Raw genomic sequence first — 17,004 nt, 5'->3', positions numbered from 1 at the left:
TTGTGCATAGCCAAGTGCAACATTCAACCAACATATTTCAACATCCAATAACAAGAAAAGAACTAGAAGTAAACATCGTGTAAACAGTGAGCAAGTCATTCTGATTCAGTTTGATTTTCTATCTTCCTGACCTGTGCTTGCCCTGAGAAAAGACACCATTCTGAAAAATGAGAAGCACACACTTTGTAGCTATTAACACACATAGAAGATTTCCTCTGACTGTAAGAACTTCTTCCTTCTGAGTCAGCAGAGTTCACAGTTTGAAATTCTCATTTCAATATTGCTCAATACTGCAGGAGTTTCTCCTCATCTGCCACCCAGTCTAAGCAAGCCTGTCCTTTCCAAAATGCTGAGAGCTTGACTCGGGTGGAAGAATGATGTGGCTGTCGGCTCATGGTCTTCACCTTTGCTAGTGATTTCTGATCATCAGTCACTCATAAATATTTCTCAACACTGATTGGATGCTTAAACTTGATCTGTCTTTTAAAATCCAATGCCGATGTGGCAGACGTTCTGATTTGTTTTTTCAGAGCCCTTCTACCCTTAGGCTGGGACTGCAGCATAGTAGAAGTCACAGATCCTCCCCTTCCCGGTGAGAGAGGCAGCCGAGGCCTCAGTGATTCTCCTTGGCCCCGTGGGTAACATTCTGGCACTCGGCTAGGTTCGACCTGAAAGTTAACTTCATGTTTACAACAATCAGGATTGGCCTTCAGTTGTGATGTCGTGAAACACCACAGCTCAGGAGTGTCAGATATTGGAAGCTGAATATTAACAGTTACAAATAGCTTCCCAGACAAAGTTTGAGTCACTTTCACCTGTGTTGAATCATAAGTTCTCCAACCCCAAACGTCTTTAGAATCATAACCCAAATATGAAATACGACAGTCCTCAGGTCTACAACGCTCCTTTGAACAGGAAAAGGAAATTTCAGTCATTTGTCTCTTTTCCCTGCGGGCCGGAACAGAGCCAGAGTTCGCGGTTTCGGTGTCTTTTCTCTCCTTCAGATGAGAAAGATCTGTGTCAGTGTATGTGTTAGATGTCCAGTTTTTATCCTCAGCAAGCACAGAACAGTTCAATGTCCTCTTTGCAGGCTTTGTGGTCTGGGTATCAGTGTTGTGTGTGAACGGTACTGGAATGGTACCGGTGTGTGTGCAAAGGGTTTAGGGGGGTCATGGGGTCTCGGTGCAGCATCGCCAGATGACACTGGAGCTGGTTTCAGTGCAGCGCCGCCTCTGGCATCCTCTGCCTTTGTCCAGCAGCCACCAGAGACAAGGAACAGCAGGACCCATATCACGCCTTTTTTGGCTCCTGCTCACCGCTGGGGGCCCACCAACGTTCACTGCTGTTGTGGTCACCAACAGCACCTGGTAAGGGCCTTTCCACCTAGGAGAAAGAGATGAATGAATGAATGAATGGGCTACTCTGAGGGCTTTGGGAGTCTATCGGAGACCTGCAAATTTGTAAAACATCAGTCAAACATTTCACATACTCAGTTATGTAGTCATCAGTCCACAACAAGCTAACTTGGTGTTGGGTCAGTGGTGCCGTAGCCCCTGTGGGCATAGGTCGCCCCATCAGTACTTCATGTGGACTCAGCCCCGTTGTGGTGTTAGGTGTACTGCGGATTGAATTCAGTACAATTGGGAGAGCCTCAAGCCTCAACCCAAGTATTGCTGCTAAACTCTGAGCTATTTTCCCACCAAAGCTGGTCCTGAAACTATCCAGCAAGTTGTAAATGCTTAACAGCCTGCAACGCTTTGTTATACTGAGAAACAACCCTTCAGGCGTACATTGAATGGATGCATGCAATTTACACCAGAGATCCCTCCCAAGCAAACTCACAGGGGTGCCTTCAGAAATAAGAAATGAATGATGAACATCTAATCCTGCCACCGATACATTAGTCTGTTCAGAAGGTGGTTCAACCATAGGACTATCAGAAACACCCACTGTAGTGAAAACATCAGAGGTGGGCACACACACACTCTTTCATCTGAGCGTGCAGCTGAAATCGTAGCTCCACTATCAGCTAATATCTCAACCTTAGTACCATCAACTTCAATAGGCATGATAGGATTTTCGGAAACAACACTAATGAGCATAACTCCCGTAGAGATGCTTTTTCTTTCCCTTGCCCTTTGGCCCAATAATACATCAGAGCTTTAGCACAAGCCTCAACATCGGAGTGGTGCCTCTGTATCATAGCAATATTATCTATTCCCAACTTACTGGCAAGTTCAGGTATCCATTCATGCCTCCGTTCCTTCTGCGCCAAACCATTCCTCTCCTTGGCATAGTCACTCCATACAGACACGCACTCAAGCACGTATGGAAAATCCCACTTTAGATCTGCCACACATGGATTCACCTTAGAAGCAGCAAGGTCAAGTTTTTCTGCTTCAAAGGAACTGGCATGAGGCCATTCATTCTGTGTCCAGTTATTCATTAAAGATGAAAAAGGGAGCACATTATACCATCCTTTAGTTCTTCCTAACTCTCCTGCTGGTGTGTTTGGCTCAAAAGGTGTGTGAAAATGTATAGTGTCTGGGGTGTTAGCATTTGTTTTGTGTGTGGAAGTATTTGGTTTTATCTTACTGGATGTCTGTGTGATTTGTGGATGTATCATTAATATGTTTCTCTTTTAATTTTGGGCTCAGGGCACCTCCAGGACATTCCCTTTCAGATTTACAATTTGCCTCTTAATTGCTTATTTTATTTTCACTTGTTTTGGACTGATGACAACCCATGGTTTATTCCCGCCAACAAACCAGACACATACAGCCTTTACTTCAATTGCATCCTGGTCTCTCACACGTCAATCACTCCAAACATTCAGTATGTATTTATTTATTTAAAATGCAAAAGCTTTCCTTTTACATACACTTTACGGCCTAATTCAACAGGTTCGTCTGCAACGTCAACAATGACTTGGGTATTTCTTTGCAACAGTCATCTCATGACACCGCTGGACACGTGCACGCTCAGTACATCCAGTCTGAGACTTGCCCCACAGAAAGAGGGTCAAACCGCTGGTCTTGCAATTCTACTGACAAATAACTTTTAAATTCATCCACAACATCGTCCCAAAGGTGGAATGCTCACACACGGTCACACTTCAGTCGGGTCAGAACCCTAAGTTCTACCCAGGCAGAAGAAAATGCCCCAAATCCGTACTCTTGTAACTGCCCTAAGCAGCCCGGCGGCGGACATACCTTTACTTTAAAACTATCAGTGACGAAGTGACAAAGAAATGAAAATTTGTCAACTTACCAGTGCTGCAGCTCTGTAGAGATCCTGTTCAGTGATGCCAGTTTCAGTCAGGTGCTGTGGAGTAAACAGAAGGGAGACATAAGGGCTGACCTGCCACATTCTCCACACTTAGGAGAATGTGGAATGGCCTGGCCCAGAGCTTGCCCTACGACTTTGGTGGCCCTAAACAAGGTTTTGTTTGTGGCCCAAAACACATCCAGCACAACCATCAAATCACGCACACACTGCTCATAACTGCATGAATACAAACACACACACACACATACGCACACATACGCACACACATACGGCTTACACACATACGCACACACATACGCACACACACCCACCCATCCACCCACCCACACACACACACACACACACACACACACACACACACGAGAAATGGACAAGTGAATTAATAACAATTTCTTACTTTATTTTAAACAATGTATATTAAAATATATTAAAATTTGAGAAGTTACAAAACCCAATCAAAAATATTCAAAATGCTAAATAAAGTGAAGATATTGAAACAATAAAAGCAACAAACTTGATAAAAAAACAAATAAATAACAATGAACAATCAACTTGAATGCAAAAAATTCAAAATAAAGTTAAAACTGCAAAAGTGTAAACAATAGTATATATAAAGCAAGATGCTGAAGATGATGTTTCTTCTGCTGCAGCAGCAGATGTGCTAAAGAACTTCAGTAATGCCCGTTTAAATTATTTTTTATTATTAAATATAAGGCACTTAAGGTAGGTCAGGCTTATATATTAATCACACCACAAATGCAATTTTTTTCAAAATGTGTGAATTATCCATTTAAATTGTCAAAATATGACCTACAAAGATTTACATCACCAATACTTCATGTTGCAAGAAAACACTAGGTGCTATAACAAACCCACTGTAGCCTTTATGAATCATAAATGATGATGCATCCTACTCATGGTAGCTAATGTTTGGTAGCAAGCAAAGAGTAAGAAATCAATGAGCTTGTTTTAATGATTTCAGCTATTTCTGCTAAAATCATAAACACATAACATTCATTACTTCCTAGACAGCTTCCCAGGTTAAATTATTGTGGCTTAGTTGAACTCATTCAAAATCAAAATACAAATTTTAATGTTGAAACCAAAAAAAACAAAACAAACAAGGCTAAGTCATTTTTTTCCCTTTTCCAATCTTCTCTTTTTTGGCCCTTGAGCGCCACTCCTTCATTTACATTTAGGGCCCATGTTGCAGCTGTAATCAAGGTGCCGTAGCCCCTTTAAGGGGCAGTACAGTGCGCTATGCGCTGCGCAGTCGGGAGTGTGTGTGTGTTGGTAAACGAGAAGAAATAAGCTGTGTGCCCTTAGAGCTTTTGACAGAAAAATAAATGCGGGAACTCCTCAAGACTCAAGCCTGGTTTGTGTGTGTTACTCGGCCACTTGGCCATAAAGAAAAGGGGGTTAGCCCCGAATTTTGCTACCAACTTCGGCCCTGGAGCAGAAAATAAGTCTCTCCGGTGCATTGTGACTACGGTCTGAGTGCGGAAGCAGGAAAGGTTACCAAAAGGGTTAATTTGCAGCATTAAACAGCCACAACACAGACTTCATTTGTGAAAGTCCGACACTGCAGTGTTTGCAAGAGTATATTTATACAGTCTATGGTAAGAATAGAAACACAGAGTCACAGTGAGTGTGTGACCCCTCTGGCTGGTGGTTGTGGCCCTAAGCAACCGCATAACCCGTTTATGCCATGGGCCGGCCCTGCATAGATCAACAGATATTTTACTTTGAGGGGTGTGAGAAGATCTGTCTGGGTTTTTCCACTGTGGTTATCTTCACAGCAACATCTGCACACTTTATTGTTCACATGACAGTCAACGTCTTTACAACCTTTCAGCTACAGATAAGAAGAGAAGCTCTCTGACCAGCTGCTGCCTCATTCTCCAGCCTCTTCCACAGCAAGTAAGTCATGCTTATAAAGACATCCAGTTATTTGATTGGACAAGAGACCTTCCATGAGTGTTGAAATACAATACAGCAGCACTATGATGTTTTATGTATCACTGTGCTTTACAAGTATTCTGTAATTACCATGAATTAGGCTATATTAACACTGTACACTACACTGTAACAAACTTTGCACTGCGACAGCACAAATTTTGACACATTTTCATTTCTGTTTGAACTCTCATTCTGTCATTTATCATTTGCTCAGTGTGATAATATTGACTGACATGACATTTGGGAAATTGGGATAAATTATTAGTCATGTCAAACTTTCATCTTAGAGGTAGGCTAATACTTGATATGTTGTAAGAGTTTAGTTGCACATCTCAACAGCCTTTAGGTCTAGATAGACTATTAAAAGCTTGTGTCTTCATTGAAAAACTTTGAAAATTGTAACTGGACAGAGAGCACCTCCTCAGCAGGGTCTCACTGTGGTTGTTTTGGTCTACATGTGAGTGTGACTGCTGGTTTCACACCTGTCCAAACTGAGTGCACTAAGGGGTGCACTAAGCAGTACGATCCCATCGGACTAAACGAGGCAGGTGTAAAGACACCTTTAAAAGACGATCTGACCACAGCTCCAGGGTGCCTCCAGGGTTTCTGAAATAATGAAAATTAATGAGAAAATATTGATGTTTTATTTGATGGTTGAAAAGGGGATCTGAAATAATCAAAAAAGTGAATATTAAAGGTTAATTTTAGTTAAATCAATGTACACAAGAGTGCCTCCACACTTTCCTGGAAAGGGTGGGGTGGCTTTTGTCCCAGAGTGTTTTTTGAAAAGTTCTTTTGTGTTTTTGACTTCAGGGTTTGTTATGCAGAGGGCGTGCCTCGGTCAGAGTGAAGGGCTGACATTGTGGCTGGCACAGCCTGATGACTATGAGGATGTCATATCCATGTCTGCAGGCATGCATGATGGCAGTGATTATCTGCCTCACCGCTACCATTCATGGATGACAGAACCAGATAGGGTGGTTGTACTGGCTCGAAGAGAATGTAGACTGGTGAGTTTACAGGGCTTACACTGAATAAGATTTAGTGTTTGGGAATAAATAAATGCCAACTTGTTAACACAATCGTAACTGTGAAAAGTGAAAAGTCTCTCTTTGTCTCTCTTGTTCATTTTTTTCTCCACTAGGTGGCGCTAGTGTCATACCTGTTGGTTGATGAGGGGGCCACAGTGGTAGTGCAGGGTCTGAGGGTGTGTCCTACTGACAGGGGCCATGGTGTAGCAGGGGTCATACAGAGGTATGGCATAAACAATGTGAAACTTCAAAAGATCATTGTGTCAAAATACAGTGCACTCAGAAAGTCCTCAGATCCCCTTCACTTTCTTCACTTTTGTTATGTTTCAGCCTGATGCTACAATCGTTTAAATTAAATTTTTCTCTCATTTATCTACACTGAGTACCCCATAACGACAAAGTGAAAACAGAAATTTTTGTATATTTATTAAAAAGAGAAAAAAGTGTAGGGGTTCTGAATACTTTCTGTACACTGTACATGCACTATATGTTAAATAAAAATGTAGGCACTGAAAGTTGTGAAGTTCTGGATTACAGAATTAAAAGGGTTTCAAAAAAAGTGATATTAGCATACCATATGCTGGTAGAAATTATGGAGAATAATTTACCCAGAATTAAAACTGAAAGAGACAATGGAAAATTAAAAGAGACAGTTGAAAGTAGATTGTTATTTTATGCTACTAATAATCAGACCATAATTAAATGGTTAAAACAAGGGAAATGAAAAAAAAAGCAAAGTGATAATGTAAAATGGCAATGTGAAACAACATATGTCCAAATATCAGATCTTGAAAGTATAGCCCTTTCTGAAAGTAGAACCACTTTTTGAGGCAAGTTGACCCAAAAACAAAACACCATTCCAAGGCATGAAATGTACTCTCAGCATCAAGAGTTAATATAAGGAAGTCATCATTCTTTTGTAAATTCAATAATATTTGATAATGATGAGTTAAGTTGAGTTGTGTATATACATATACATAGGTGAATATATCCCATACATATATAAATGAGGGGGAAAACATAAGACACATGCATTACTGGCTGAAGCCACTGCAAATTCAGTTTTATTTCAGTTCATTACTGCCAAATACTACCAAATAATGCCTAATGCACATGTCAAGACAATTCATATTGTGTTGTATTACAGCATTTTGTCTCCTGAAATAAGCTAGACTGAAGTAAAAAGTGTTTCTCTGAAGGTTTACTGACCGCTACATCCAGCAGCTCCATCCAGGTGTCAAAATGAAGAGACTGGTCAGAGGACAAGATCCTGGGCCTGAGAAACTGGTTAAGTTCAAGATCCTGGGACGTCGGGTTAGTGTGTGTGTGTGCGCGCGCACGCGTGTGTGTATAAGCAATTTCTTTCTTTCTTTCTGTCTTTTTTCTTTTTTAATTCCTACTGTATCTATCGATCCATGAAAAAAAAAAAAAAAAAAAACTTATAAAACTCAGTTTTCTGCCTGAACTGGAAACTTCCCACACCAGTCTCCTCTGCATGTCCGTCCTGTCTCGAGGGAAAAGTGACTTTTTCCTGGTACATTTCCTTTGCTCATGTTGTTGGGACATCGGGACAAAGTAGGCACCTGGTTGACCCCCCACCCCCCACCCCCCATCTCTCTCTCTCTCTCTCTCTCTCTCTCTTCTCTCCTCCAGGGTGTTCTGTCTTTAGCTCTTGAAGCAGAGAGCATTGGCAGCTTCATCTCTCACCTGAGGAACAAACTACAATCCCCAGTTATCCCTGGCCTGATTCCTTTGAATGAAGCCCAGGTGAAGAGAGTTTTCCTTGACCCCAAACTGCCCTGCAGGGTCCAACTTCCTGGCATCAGTTTTATCCAGGACTGGGTACCACTACAGCGGATGGAAGGAAACCTGGAGATCCTGAAGAGACAGAAAATCACCTGGTTGGTCGACAGTCTGGCAGCGCCTTCCTTTCTTAGTTTGTACACGCCTCCTTATCCAATCCCATACAACGGAGGATCGCTGTGTTTAAACATCGACATGCTCGGTGCAGACCATGTGTTGGCTCAGTGTGCACTGGTCAACCTGCTTGAGGCGGCCTGGGCAAAGGGGGAACTGAGGGGAACTGTAAGGATCTATGTGTACATGTCCAAGGCGCTGAGGGAGACACTACTTTCTTTCTGTGAGGGTCACCAAGGAGTGAGAACATGTAGAGACCTCGTGCAGCAACTGTTTCTCGAGAGACAGTTGTAGAAAGCATGTAGAAATACCATTTTGCAAACAAATCATATAAGAAATAATCCTCTTGATATGTGTCAATAGTAAATTCATGATTTGGAAACATAAACCAGGGTGCATTTTGAATTTTCTCTTAATACCATTTAGTTTCAGTATCAGCTTACAATTCTGGACAATTCACATGTCCATTAATAGAAGTTGCAATGATATTTTGTAAACAGATCATATGACTGATCAAAACATCCAGCCACAAATAATTTGATAAATTGACAATGTGAAATGTACAGGATAGCTTGATAAATCTACATCAAGCTGAAGACCAGTGATTTGTGTTCTCTGAAGATGGATAATCCTATGTGGAATGGGTCATTGACTTCATTGCATGACACACACACAAAATAAATAAATAAAATATAAGACATTCGTAAGTGTCTTTTTTGAAAATGGAAAATTAACAGCACAATCAGATATATCTTGAGATTTTCCACACACAAAATGTTTTGCATCTGCTGACTTTGGCTTTATTAGGCATATCATTCACAAGCCAGCAGAATAAGACATCCTTTACAGTTTGAAGTCTTTACAGACCTCCATTGCCTGATATTTAACTGTTAAAAAAAAAAAAGAAGACATACTGTATCACTGTTAATAGGATCATTCACCTCAGCAAATGATATGTAGGGTAATTCACCATAAAAGATGTATTCACAAAACACTAATCTACTGAAATTATTATTTATATAATTTATTTTGAATGTAGTTTTAGAAAAAATGTGTAACCTCTGCTGTATAAAAAGTGAGAGAACGATCATGAAGCAGCATAAATGAATACATAAACTTACCTTTTGAGTTTCCAGGATTGATATATTTGGAGCTCTTAAAAATAGAACAGCAGTCAAAGTACTCCTTCTGCTACTTTGATGGGCCTGTTTGCATGTCCATTCCTGGGAAATGGTTATTAACCTGAACTTCCATGGCGACATACAGAGTCACCGACTGATGATTGTCCCACTCTTCATGCAGTGGAAACAAAACAGTACAACAAGAAAACAGTGTCAACTCAGAGTCTGCGTCTGCAGTCGAGGAATGTTCCTCTGGTCCTGCAGAAAAGCCTGGCCAAGTTGCAGGCCATTGGCAGGCACAGGGTCACGTCTCCTGATGCAGTGATCCAGGGCACCTGAAGGTGCTCGGTGGACCTGAGGTGAGGACAGAAGGCAGGCCAAAGCAACACCTGCACTACTAACATTACTTAGGGCAGCTGTGACTGCCTCTTGACAGACTTCTATCACGTGCGGTCGAGAATCTATGCTGTAGATGAACCCCACAGTCAGGAATGCATGCCCATCCAACACCATTAGTTGATTTGTCTTAAAGGGATAGTTCACCCATTTTGAAAAATGTATTATTATTTCACTTCCCCCATCTGTTCTGTAGGACAGTAGTGGTGCTCTCTTCCTCTCATTGTTACTGAGTGCTGGATATTGGCTGGATGCTCCAAATGCTAACTGTTAGTCTCCTGCCATTGAAGTAGCTCTAACCCTAACCTAACCCTAACCCTAAGCCAAATCATTATCACTAGGCCTACGTCCTTCTTGTTTACATGGTTTGGTCTGGTGATGCCCTGGGTTTAACCACCTCATGTTTATGAACACTGCTTCCCCAACTCCCCCACCTTTGGTTTTGCCACATAGTTTAGTGTCCCTGTCTGCTCTCACAGAGGTAAATGCAGGGATGCCCACATCAGCATCAAGAGTCTTGCTGGTTAGCCATATTTTTGTGAGTGGACAGTAGAGATTAGACATGCACATGGCCAATGAGCGTGAATGGTCATGTGGTATCCGTTTTCAGGTGTGTTAGTATGTGCAAAAAAAAGGCAGCTAATTACCTTTTTTCCATGTCAAGAAAAGTTGTTGATGTGGAGTTATAGTATGAAACTCATAGTGGAATCATGCCAAAGTCATTATGTGTGTCACTGAGGTGTTTAAGAGTCTTGTTAAAAAAGTAGATTTAAGTGGATTTTGATGACTACAAAGCAATGAGACATCTGTTCCTGCCTGAAGACAAATGGGGCTGTCACTCTGCAGGTGTCAGGCTGACTAGAATGATGGGGATGAGATGAAGCTGACAACCTTTTGGTTTTTGCACTTTGTTTCTTTTGCTGTATCGTTTCTCTGCTGCTGGGTTGCTGGATTTTCTTGGTCTGACTGAGATATGAATCTCCCTGTTTTTCTACAGATGGTTAAAGCTGAGCTGCAGTTCCCCTTTCTATCCACTGCTCGGCAGCAGAGAATCACAATCACACACTGTGAAGCTGTTCTGAAGCAGGAAATACTGCGATTGTGTGGTAATCTAGAGCAGTGGTTTTCAAAGTGGGGATCAGAGGCCCCTAGGGGTCCTTGAGGGTCTTCCAGGGGACTCTCAGCAAAATGAGGAATAGTTTAAATGCATGTGAAGGGTCTTTCGCAAGCACTTAAACACAAGAAATCTGATCCAGCATTACTGATACAGTTTTCTAGTCATTTAAACCTTTTTTTTTTTTTTTTTTTTTTTTTTTGCAAATTTTACGCAAAATTTCTTTTAATTTTTGCCTTTGTTGTTATAGTCATTTTTACTTTTGATTTAATTGTATTTCATTTTATTTATTTTTTGTGGAATATTCAGGTAATTTTTGCCATTTTTTTTTTTTTTACTAATATACTAGTAATTTTGTGTTAATTTGTTCTCACCTTTTTCTCCATGTTTTCAAAAGAAATCCTGTGAATTTGCCTAGGTTTTCAAAGAGTTAATGCACTGGATATTGCTTTCACACAAAATTAAAAAACATAAAATTATGTATGAGTGATTATTTTAACATGATGTTCTAAGACAACTTAACAACTCCATAATTAAAACAAAACAAAATATGTTTTCTTATCAACATCCCGAGGGCAAAATCAATCAATTGGAAATGTGGGAGGGCAAACGCAGAGCGGAGCTGCTCAGTCGCCACGATTAGAAGCCTGGGAACATGGAAATATGTTGAATTGTGAGTATGAATAATGACAAAAAAGACAGATATAGTCTTTATGGTGCTTTCATGTGATGATATATGATAAAACTGCTGTACACACAAATGGGTATCAATAATAAGAATGAGACTTTTTTTGCACAGCACTTAATCAATAACAAGTGAAATCTAAGAGGACAGCCATAAGAAAAAGCTAAACCAGGATTTAAAAGTTGACGTTAGCCCACAACCAAGGACATTTTCACTTATTTTGCTGAAAAAAAAAAAAAAAAATGGCCACAGTGGAGGTATTAAACCCTCGAGTTCAACTCTGTTCAGTTACAAACACCTTTTGCTTTTTGCCTTAGCAGACAATTGATATGAGTCAGTTCTAATAAGTACTGACACAGATAATATGGCTGGCAGCCACTGCTGCGTAATGGATGGATGGAAGGAGGTGGCAGTCGAAGGGAAGGGGGTGGGAAAGAACAGTAAAAGGAGAAGTAATGGAAAAAAAATAGAAGTTTTATTCTTAAGTGGTGGTGAGATCAAGGGAGAGGGAGAGTAAGAGTGAAAAAATGAGGGAGAAACAGTGAGGAAGGTAGGAGGTTTAAATCAGGTGCAGTGTGGTTGATCTGTAGCTGGACAGGACAGTGGGCTTAATCCTCATCAGATTATATCAGTTTTTCTATCCTCAATCACTGATTTGATATAACAACACTGATACAACTAATATCCAGTATCTGAAAGCTTTTACATTTTGCTGCTGTGATATTGTATAGTTGTTCTGAAAGCCAGATGGTGAGTCACTACACACTGTCTGATTGGTTCGAGCGACCCATACAGTGCACAATTGTGTATATACTTTGTCAAGATAGGCAACAAACAGGACTGCAAAATGGGATTTTCTAAACAGTTATCACTTTTAAAGCAGCCCAGTATGAAGGCAAAGCGAGTCACAGAGCTGCAGGTCCACCAGAGGAAAGTGTGTCAGTGTGACATTGTGTGGCACTGATGCATGAAGAATAGGTGGTTGTAAGAGAGAGCAGGAACGTGACAAAGGGAGAGACAGAGTCTGCATAGGGAGGCAGGTGCGGTGGTGGATGGGTCAAACCAGAGCCTCCCCTCCCTAAACGCAGGATACGCCCTGTGTGTAGGGCCTCATGTTGCGCTGGGGGCCTCATGTTGTGCTGGGGGCCTCATGCGCGCCACAGTATCTCCGGTGCAGCCTGAGCAGTTGGCGAGGCCCCCAAGCCATCGCTCATGAGGCCCGCACTCGCCAAGTCAAGTCAGCTGAGCTCTGTCATCTGCCGCACGCATCGCTGCCATGATTGACAGTCAACATCTGACCAATCACTGCTCAGAGCCGGGCAGCAGCGCAGGTGAAGAGATGGCAAAGACAATCTGAATTCAGCACAAGCATGAGGAAAAAAAATTAGATAAGGCTGGAGCTTCACTTGAAGGTGGGTATGTTGTTTAAATAAAAATGTCAAACTCTGGCCAGATCATACACTACTCCACGTAGAAGTCCAGTCTCTGTACACAGGCGCCTGGAGAATCAGACATTACCATTACCTGTTCATGCCTTTATCTGCACTCTGCATTCAGATTATAACTATTATGTAGTATCAATTCATTTTAATACATTTTTGAAATTCAAATCCTGTGCAAGTGTGGTTTTATCAGCTAAAGATGCAGTAAGCACAGAGCAGCTCTTTCAGTAAGAAATTCCACTTGCATTCACCAAAACACAACTGCGACAGCTCTTTCTCTACACGGCTTTAAATTTGTGGAATAAGCTTTTTACCCAGGCTGCTTATTTATTATTTATTATGTGTATTTAATCTCTCTGCTGGGTGTAGCCTGCCTTCTTTCACCAAAACTCACCTTGCAGAGAGGCAGGGTGAACCAGCACTAAAAGCTGAGATTTGCACTGTTTAGTAGATGAGGTTAGTAATCAGGAAGCTTTGTAGAAGATCAGAGGTAACCCTTTGAAGCCTGGATTGACATCTGATTTCTTGTGTTCACTGCAAAAACTCAAAATCTTACCAAGATTATTTGTCTTATTTCAAGTCAAAAATGTCTTATTACTGGTCAAAATATCTCATTACACTTAAAATAAGACATGATCGCCTCAGAAGTAACTTGTTTTTAGACAACTGTCTCTTGTTTCAAGTGAAAATTAGCTTGAAATAAGTGAAAATTTGCTTGTTTCATTGGCAAAATTTGTTCCTTGTTTCTAGCTAATTTTCACTTATTTCAAGTGAATTTTCACTTTTTCCACTGGCAAATTTTGCCAATGAAACAAGTAAATTTTCACTTGTTTCAAGTGAATTTTCACTTGAAACAAGTGAAAAATGTCTAAAAACAATTTACTTCTGAGGTGATCATGTCTTATTTTAAGTGTAATGAGATATTTTGACTAGAAATAAGACATTCTGACTTGAAATAAGACAAATACTCTTGGTAAGATTTTGCGTTTTTGCAGTGAATTTAAATGCTTGTGAAAGGCCTCTCACAAGCCTTACACCCTCTGACACCTGAGCAAACTGGCTTGACTGCTTTCAAAAACACAGGAAAAAAGGCAGCTTCACAAGAAATGACCTGAATGTTTGCAAGAACTTAGTAAAAAGTTACAAGAAATGACCTGAAAATGGCCTAAAAAAAAAAGTAAAAAACAAAAACAAAGACAGCTTTTTTGATAATTTTCTAATTCCTCTCTCTCTCCCTTTTTGCGTGAAATTTCCCGGTTAATTTCTTGTCACATTTACTAATTCCTTCACGTGGCTGTTGACTCAATGAGCAAACCAAGCCGACGTTCCCATTGGCTGATGAAGAAACGAGGCGGCGTGTGGTTGGAGCATTGCCTCTGATGCAGTAATAGACTAGAAAAAACACAAGCTTGTTTGGTTATTTGCCGAGTGATGATGCGGTGTGTGATGTGATCCTGCTCTCCATGTCACTGTCCCTGCCTTCTAGTGGCTGTTAGCACACATCCTGCACAGCTGTCAGTGTGCGTCTGGCACTGATTGCGTCTCATAAAACCCGCTGAAATTGCTCTTGAGGACATGCTCTGAGTAAGGTCATCCAAATCAGGCTGAAACACGTCAGCACGGCCGCTGTAAAATCATGACTGAGAAAGCGGCAAAATGAAGATGGGAGGTGGTTGGGATCCCTCCTGTCCCGTGGCGACTAAAGATGTTGTTGGTATCCACGGCGATAACAGGATACAATTAATGTTACCCACCAAAATGCTCCAAGCTGACAAGCATTAACACTTGTTGCATTAGATTTTGCTCATGTTTGTGTGCCACTGGTGAAATAACACAACACACACACACACACACACACATACGCCATCATGTCATGTCAAAAATCCTATTTTCTGGTCATGACTCCTGCTGTTATGTGTGTGTGTTTGAATATGCATGGCAATGTGTGTGCTTTATGGATGTGTGTCAGAACACTCTGCTGGAAATTTAACACTTTAGCTCAGTACAAGCTGTTGCCTCCTGCTGTTGCCATTGACTTGTCAGCTTTTGTGTGTGTGTGTGTGTGTGTGTGTGTGTGCGCACATGCATGCTTTCTGATATTATACATGTGTACGTGAGCCTGCATTCATGAACGTATATGTGTGCACATGCATATATACATGATTATGTGTGTATGTTTATGTTCAAGCCTATGGCTATACACGCGGCATTTGCAAGCTTTTTTTTATGTGTGTGTGTGTGTGTGTGTGTGTGTGTGTGTGTGTGTGTGTGTGTCGGTGTGTATTGCCATCCTCAGCATGAACAGTAGTAACATCAAAGTGTTAGATTGCTGCCATCCACACTGTGTTTTCGTCCCACATGAACCACCAGTTGCTGCCTGCCAGGAGCTATCAGATAGAATGAGTGTCACAAAGTGTGTGTGTGTGTGTGTGTGTGTGTGTGTGTGTGACACAGACACAGCATGCGCATGTGAGTATGGATGTGTGTGCGTGCGCGCGCGTGTGTGTGTGTGTGAATTGGCAAGCTGTAATTAACTGCATACAGTCCTCTCCACTATCTCCTCCTCCAGTCCAGTTTGTGTGTGTGTGCGTGCGTGTGTGTTTGTGTGTGTGTGTGTGTGTGTGTGTGTGTGTGTGTGTGTCCTCCCCCTCCAGTGACTGTGACGCACAAGTCGACTGCAGCAGTGAGTCATCCAGCCCCCGGGAGCCTCCCTCCCTCTCTCAGTCTGTTTTTTTTTTTTCTCCTTTGCCTCTTTCAATCACCCCCCGCCCGTCCCCTCCCTCCTTCTATCTGTTACCATTATTCACTCCTCTCATTCACGCTCTTTCCTTACTTTAGTCTACATTACCTCCTTCCTGCCCAGTCTTTCCATCCCTCCTTTCTCCTCTTTTCCTCCTTTTTCATGACTCCATCCAATATCTGGTCCCCCTTTGTTCTATCCTTTGCAGGGTATTTGAGACAAGCGCATGCCTTTCCTGTCGTGTTTATGACTGAGCATATTTACATGCGGACAGACAATGTGATGGTACCCCCGTCAGGACAATAAGAGGACATAAGAGGCCATTATGATGGCGCATTATGCTCTTATCACACTATCACAGCATGCGGAGTAGCCTTTATTCTTGTGGCTTTACCAGACAATTCAGAGCAGGCTTTCAATTGCACTTCTTCAAAGAAATAATCCACAAGGTTTCTTTTTTCCACATTTTACTTCTTCTTATTGCTGGCTGATATCATATAATGGTGTAATGGCGAAATCTATTAACCATATTCACACGGTGGCCACTTCGTCACGCTCCGATTCTGTAAACAAAAGATCAGTTACCACATTTTCATGGAACATAAAAATTAATTGCAAGTGAATAATAAAAAAAAAAAAAAAAAAAAAGAATTAGAATTAATGTGCATTTCCATAACATCACCAGAATATCTGTGTAAGTGAATGAGGCGTAGAGTCCTGTGTGTGGAAAATGTTTGTGTGCTGAAGTCCAAAACAAACGGCAAAGACAATTGACTTCTATTAAAGCTCCACAGCCTTTTCCCTAATCTTAGCCATAATCTAATTATGTCTAACCCTAACCTTAACCTTTTACTTAACCTAAACCCAACTAACCAAACCCTTACCCCTAACCTTAACCTAACCCTAACATTAGTCCCCTATGCCTGACATGAAACCTTAACTTTGTATCTATATTCAAATTCCAACTTCATCACATGGAGTCATACTGCCGCCCTGTGCAGCTGACCACACCTCCAACTTCAATAATCTACCAAAAAAGAAATTTGAATGATTTTTTTTTTTTTTTTTTTTTGACTCAGTATTGCCTCCTAATGCCCTGTACGTATATGGGTTTACCTCCAGTTTCAACCTTTCAACTTCCAAACTGAACTTCCAATTTCCAACTTCCACGCTGGACTAGTGCCAAAACAGATGCAGATGGAGTCGTGCAAAGCAGATGACCATATAATAAACTGCTGAATCAATGGGGATATGCACTATCTTAGTGAAATACACTGATTATTTAGGGGAATGTGCAATAGTAAAGTGGTT

General features: G+C 41.2%; 1 protein-coding gene across 1 annotated transcript; it reads left to right on the top strand.

Moving 5' to 3' along the window:
• The first annotated feature begins 5,132 nt into the window (after positions 1 to 5,132).
• Positions 5,133 to 8,849, top strand: nat16l (N-acetyltransferase 16, like). The gene is made up of 5 exons (XM_030076220.1): positions 5,133 to 5,208; positions 6,061 to 6,257; positions 6,392 to 6,501; positions 7,478 to 7,592; positions 7,932 to 8,849. The coding sequence occupies exons 2-5, from the start codon at positions 6,069 to 6,071 to the stop codon at positions 8,487 to 8,489; spliced, it is 972 nt and encodes a 323-aa protein (XP_029932080.1). The 5' UTR covers positions 5,133 to 5,208; positions 6,061 to 6,068; the 3' UTR covers positions 8,490 to 8,849.
• The last annotated feature ends 8,155 nt before the right edge of the window (positions 8,850 to 17,004 follow it).

This window comes from Myripristis murdjan, chromosome 18 (assembly GCF_902150065.1).
Source record: "Myripristis murdjan chromosome 18, fMyrMur1.1, whole genome shotgun sequence".
Lineage (NCBI taxonomy): Eukaryota > Metazoa > Chordata > Actinopteri > Holocentriformes > Holocentridae > Myripristis > Myripristis murdjan.
The sequence above is the reverse complement of the archived record's forward strand: the minus strand, read 5'-3'. Positions and strand labels throughout refer to the sequence as shown.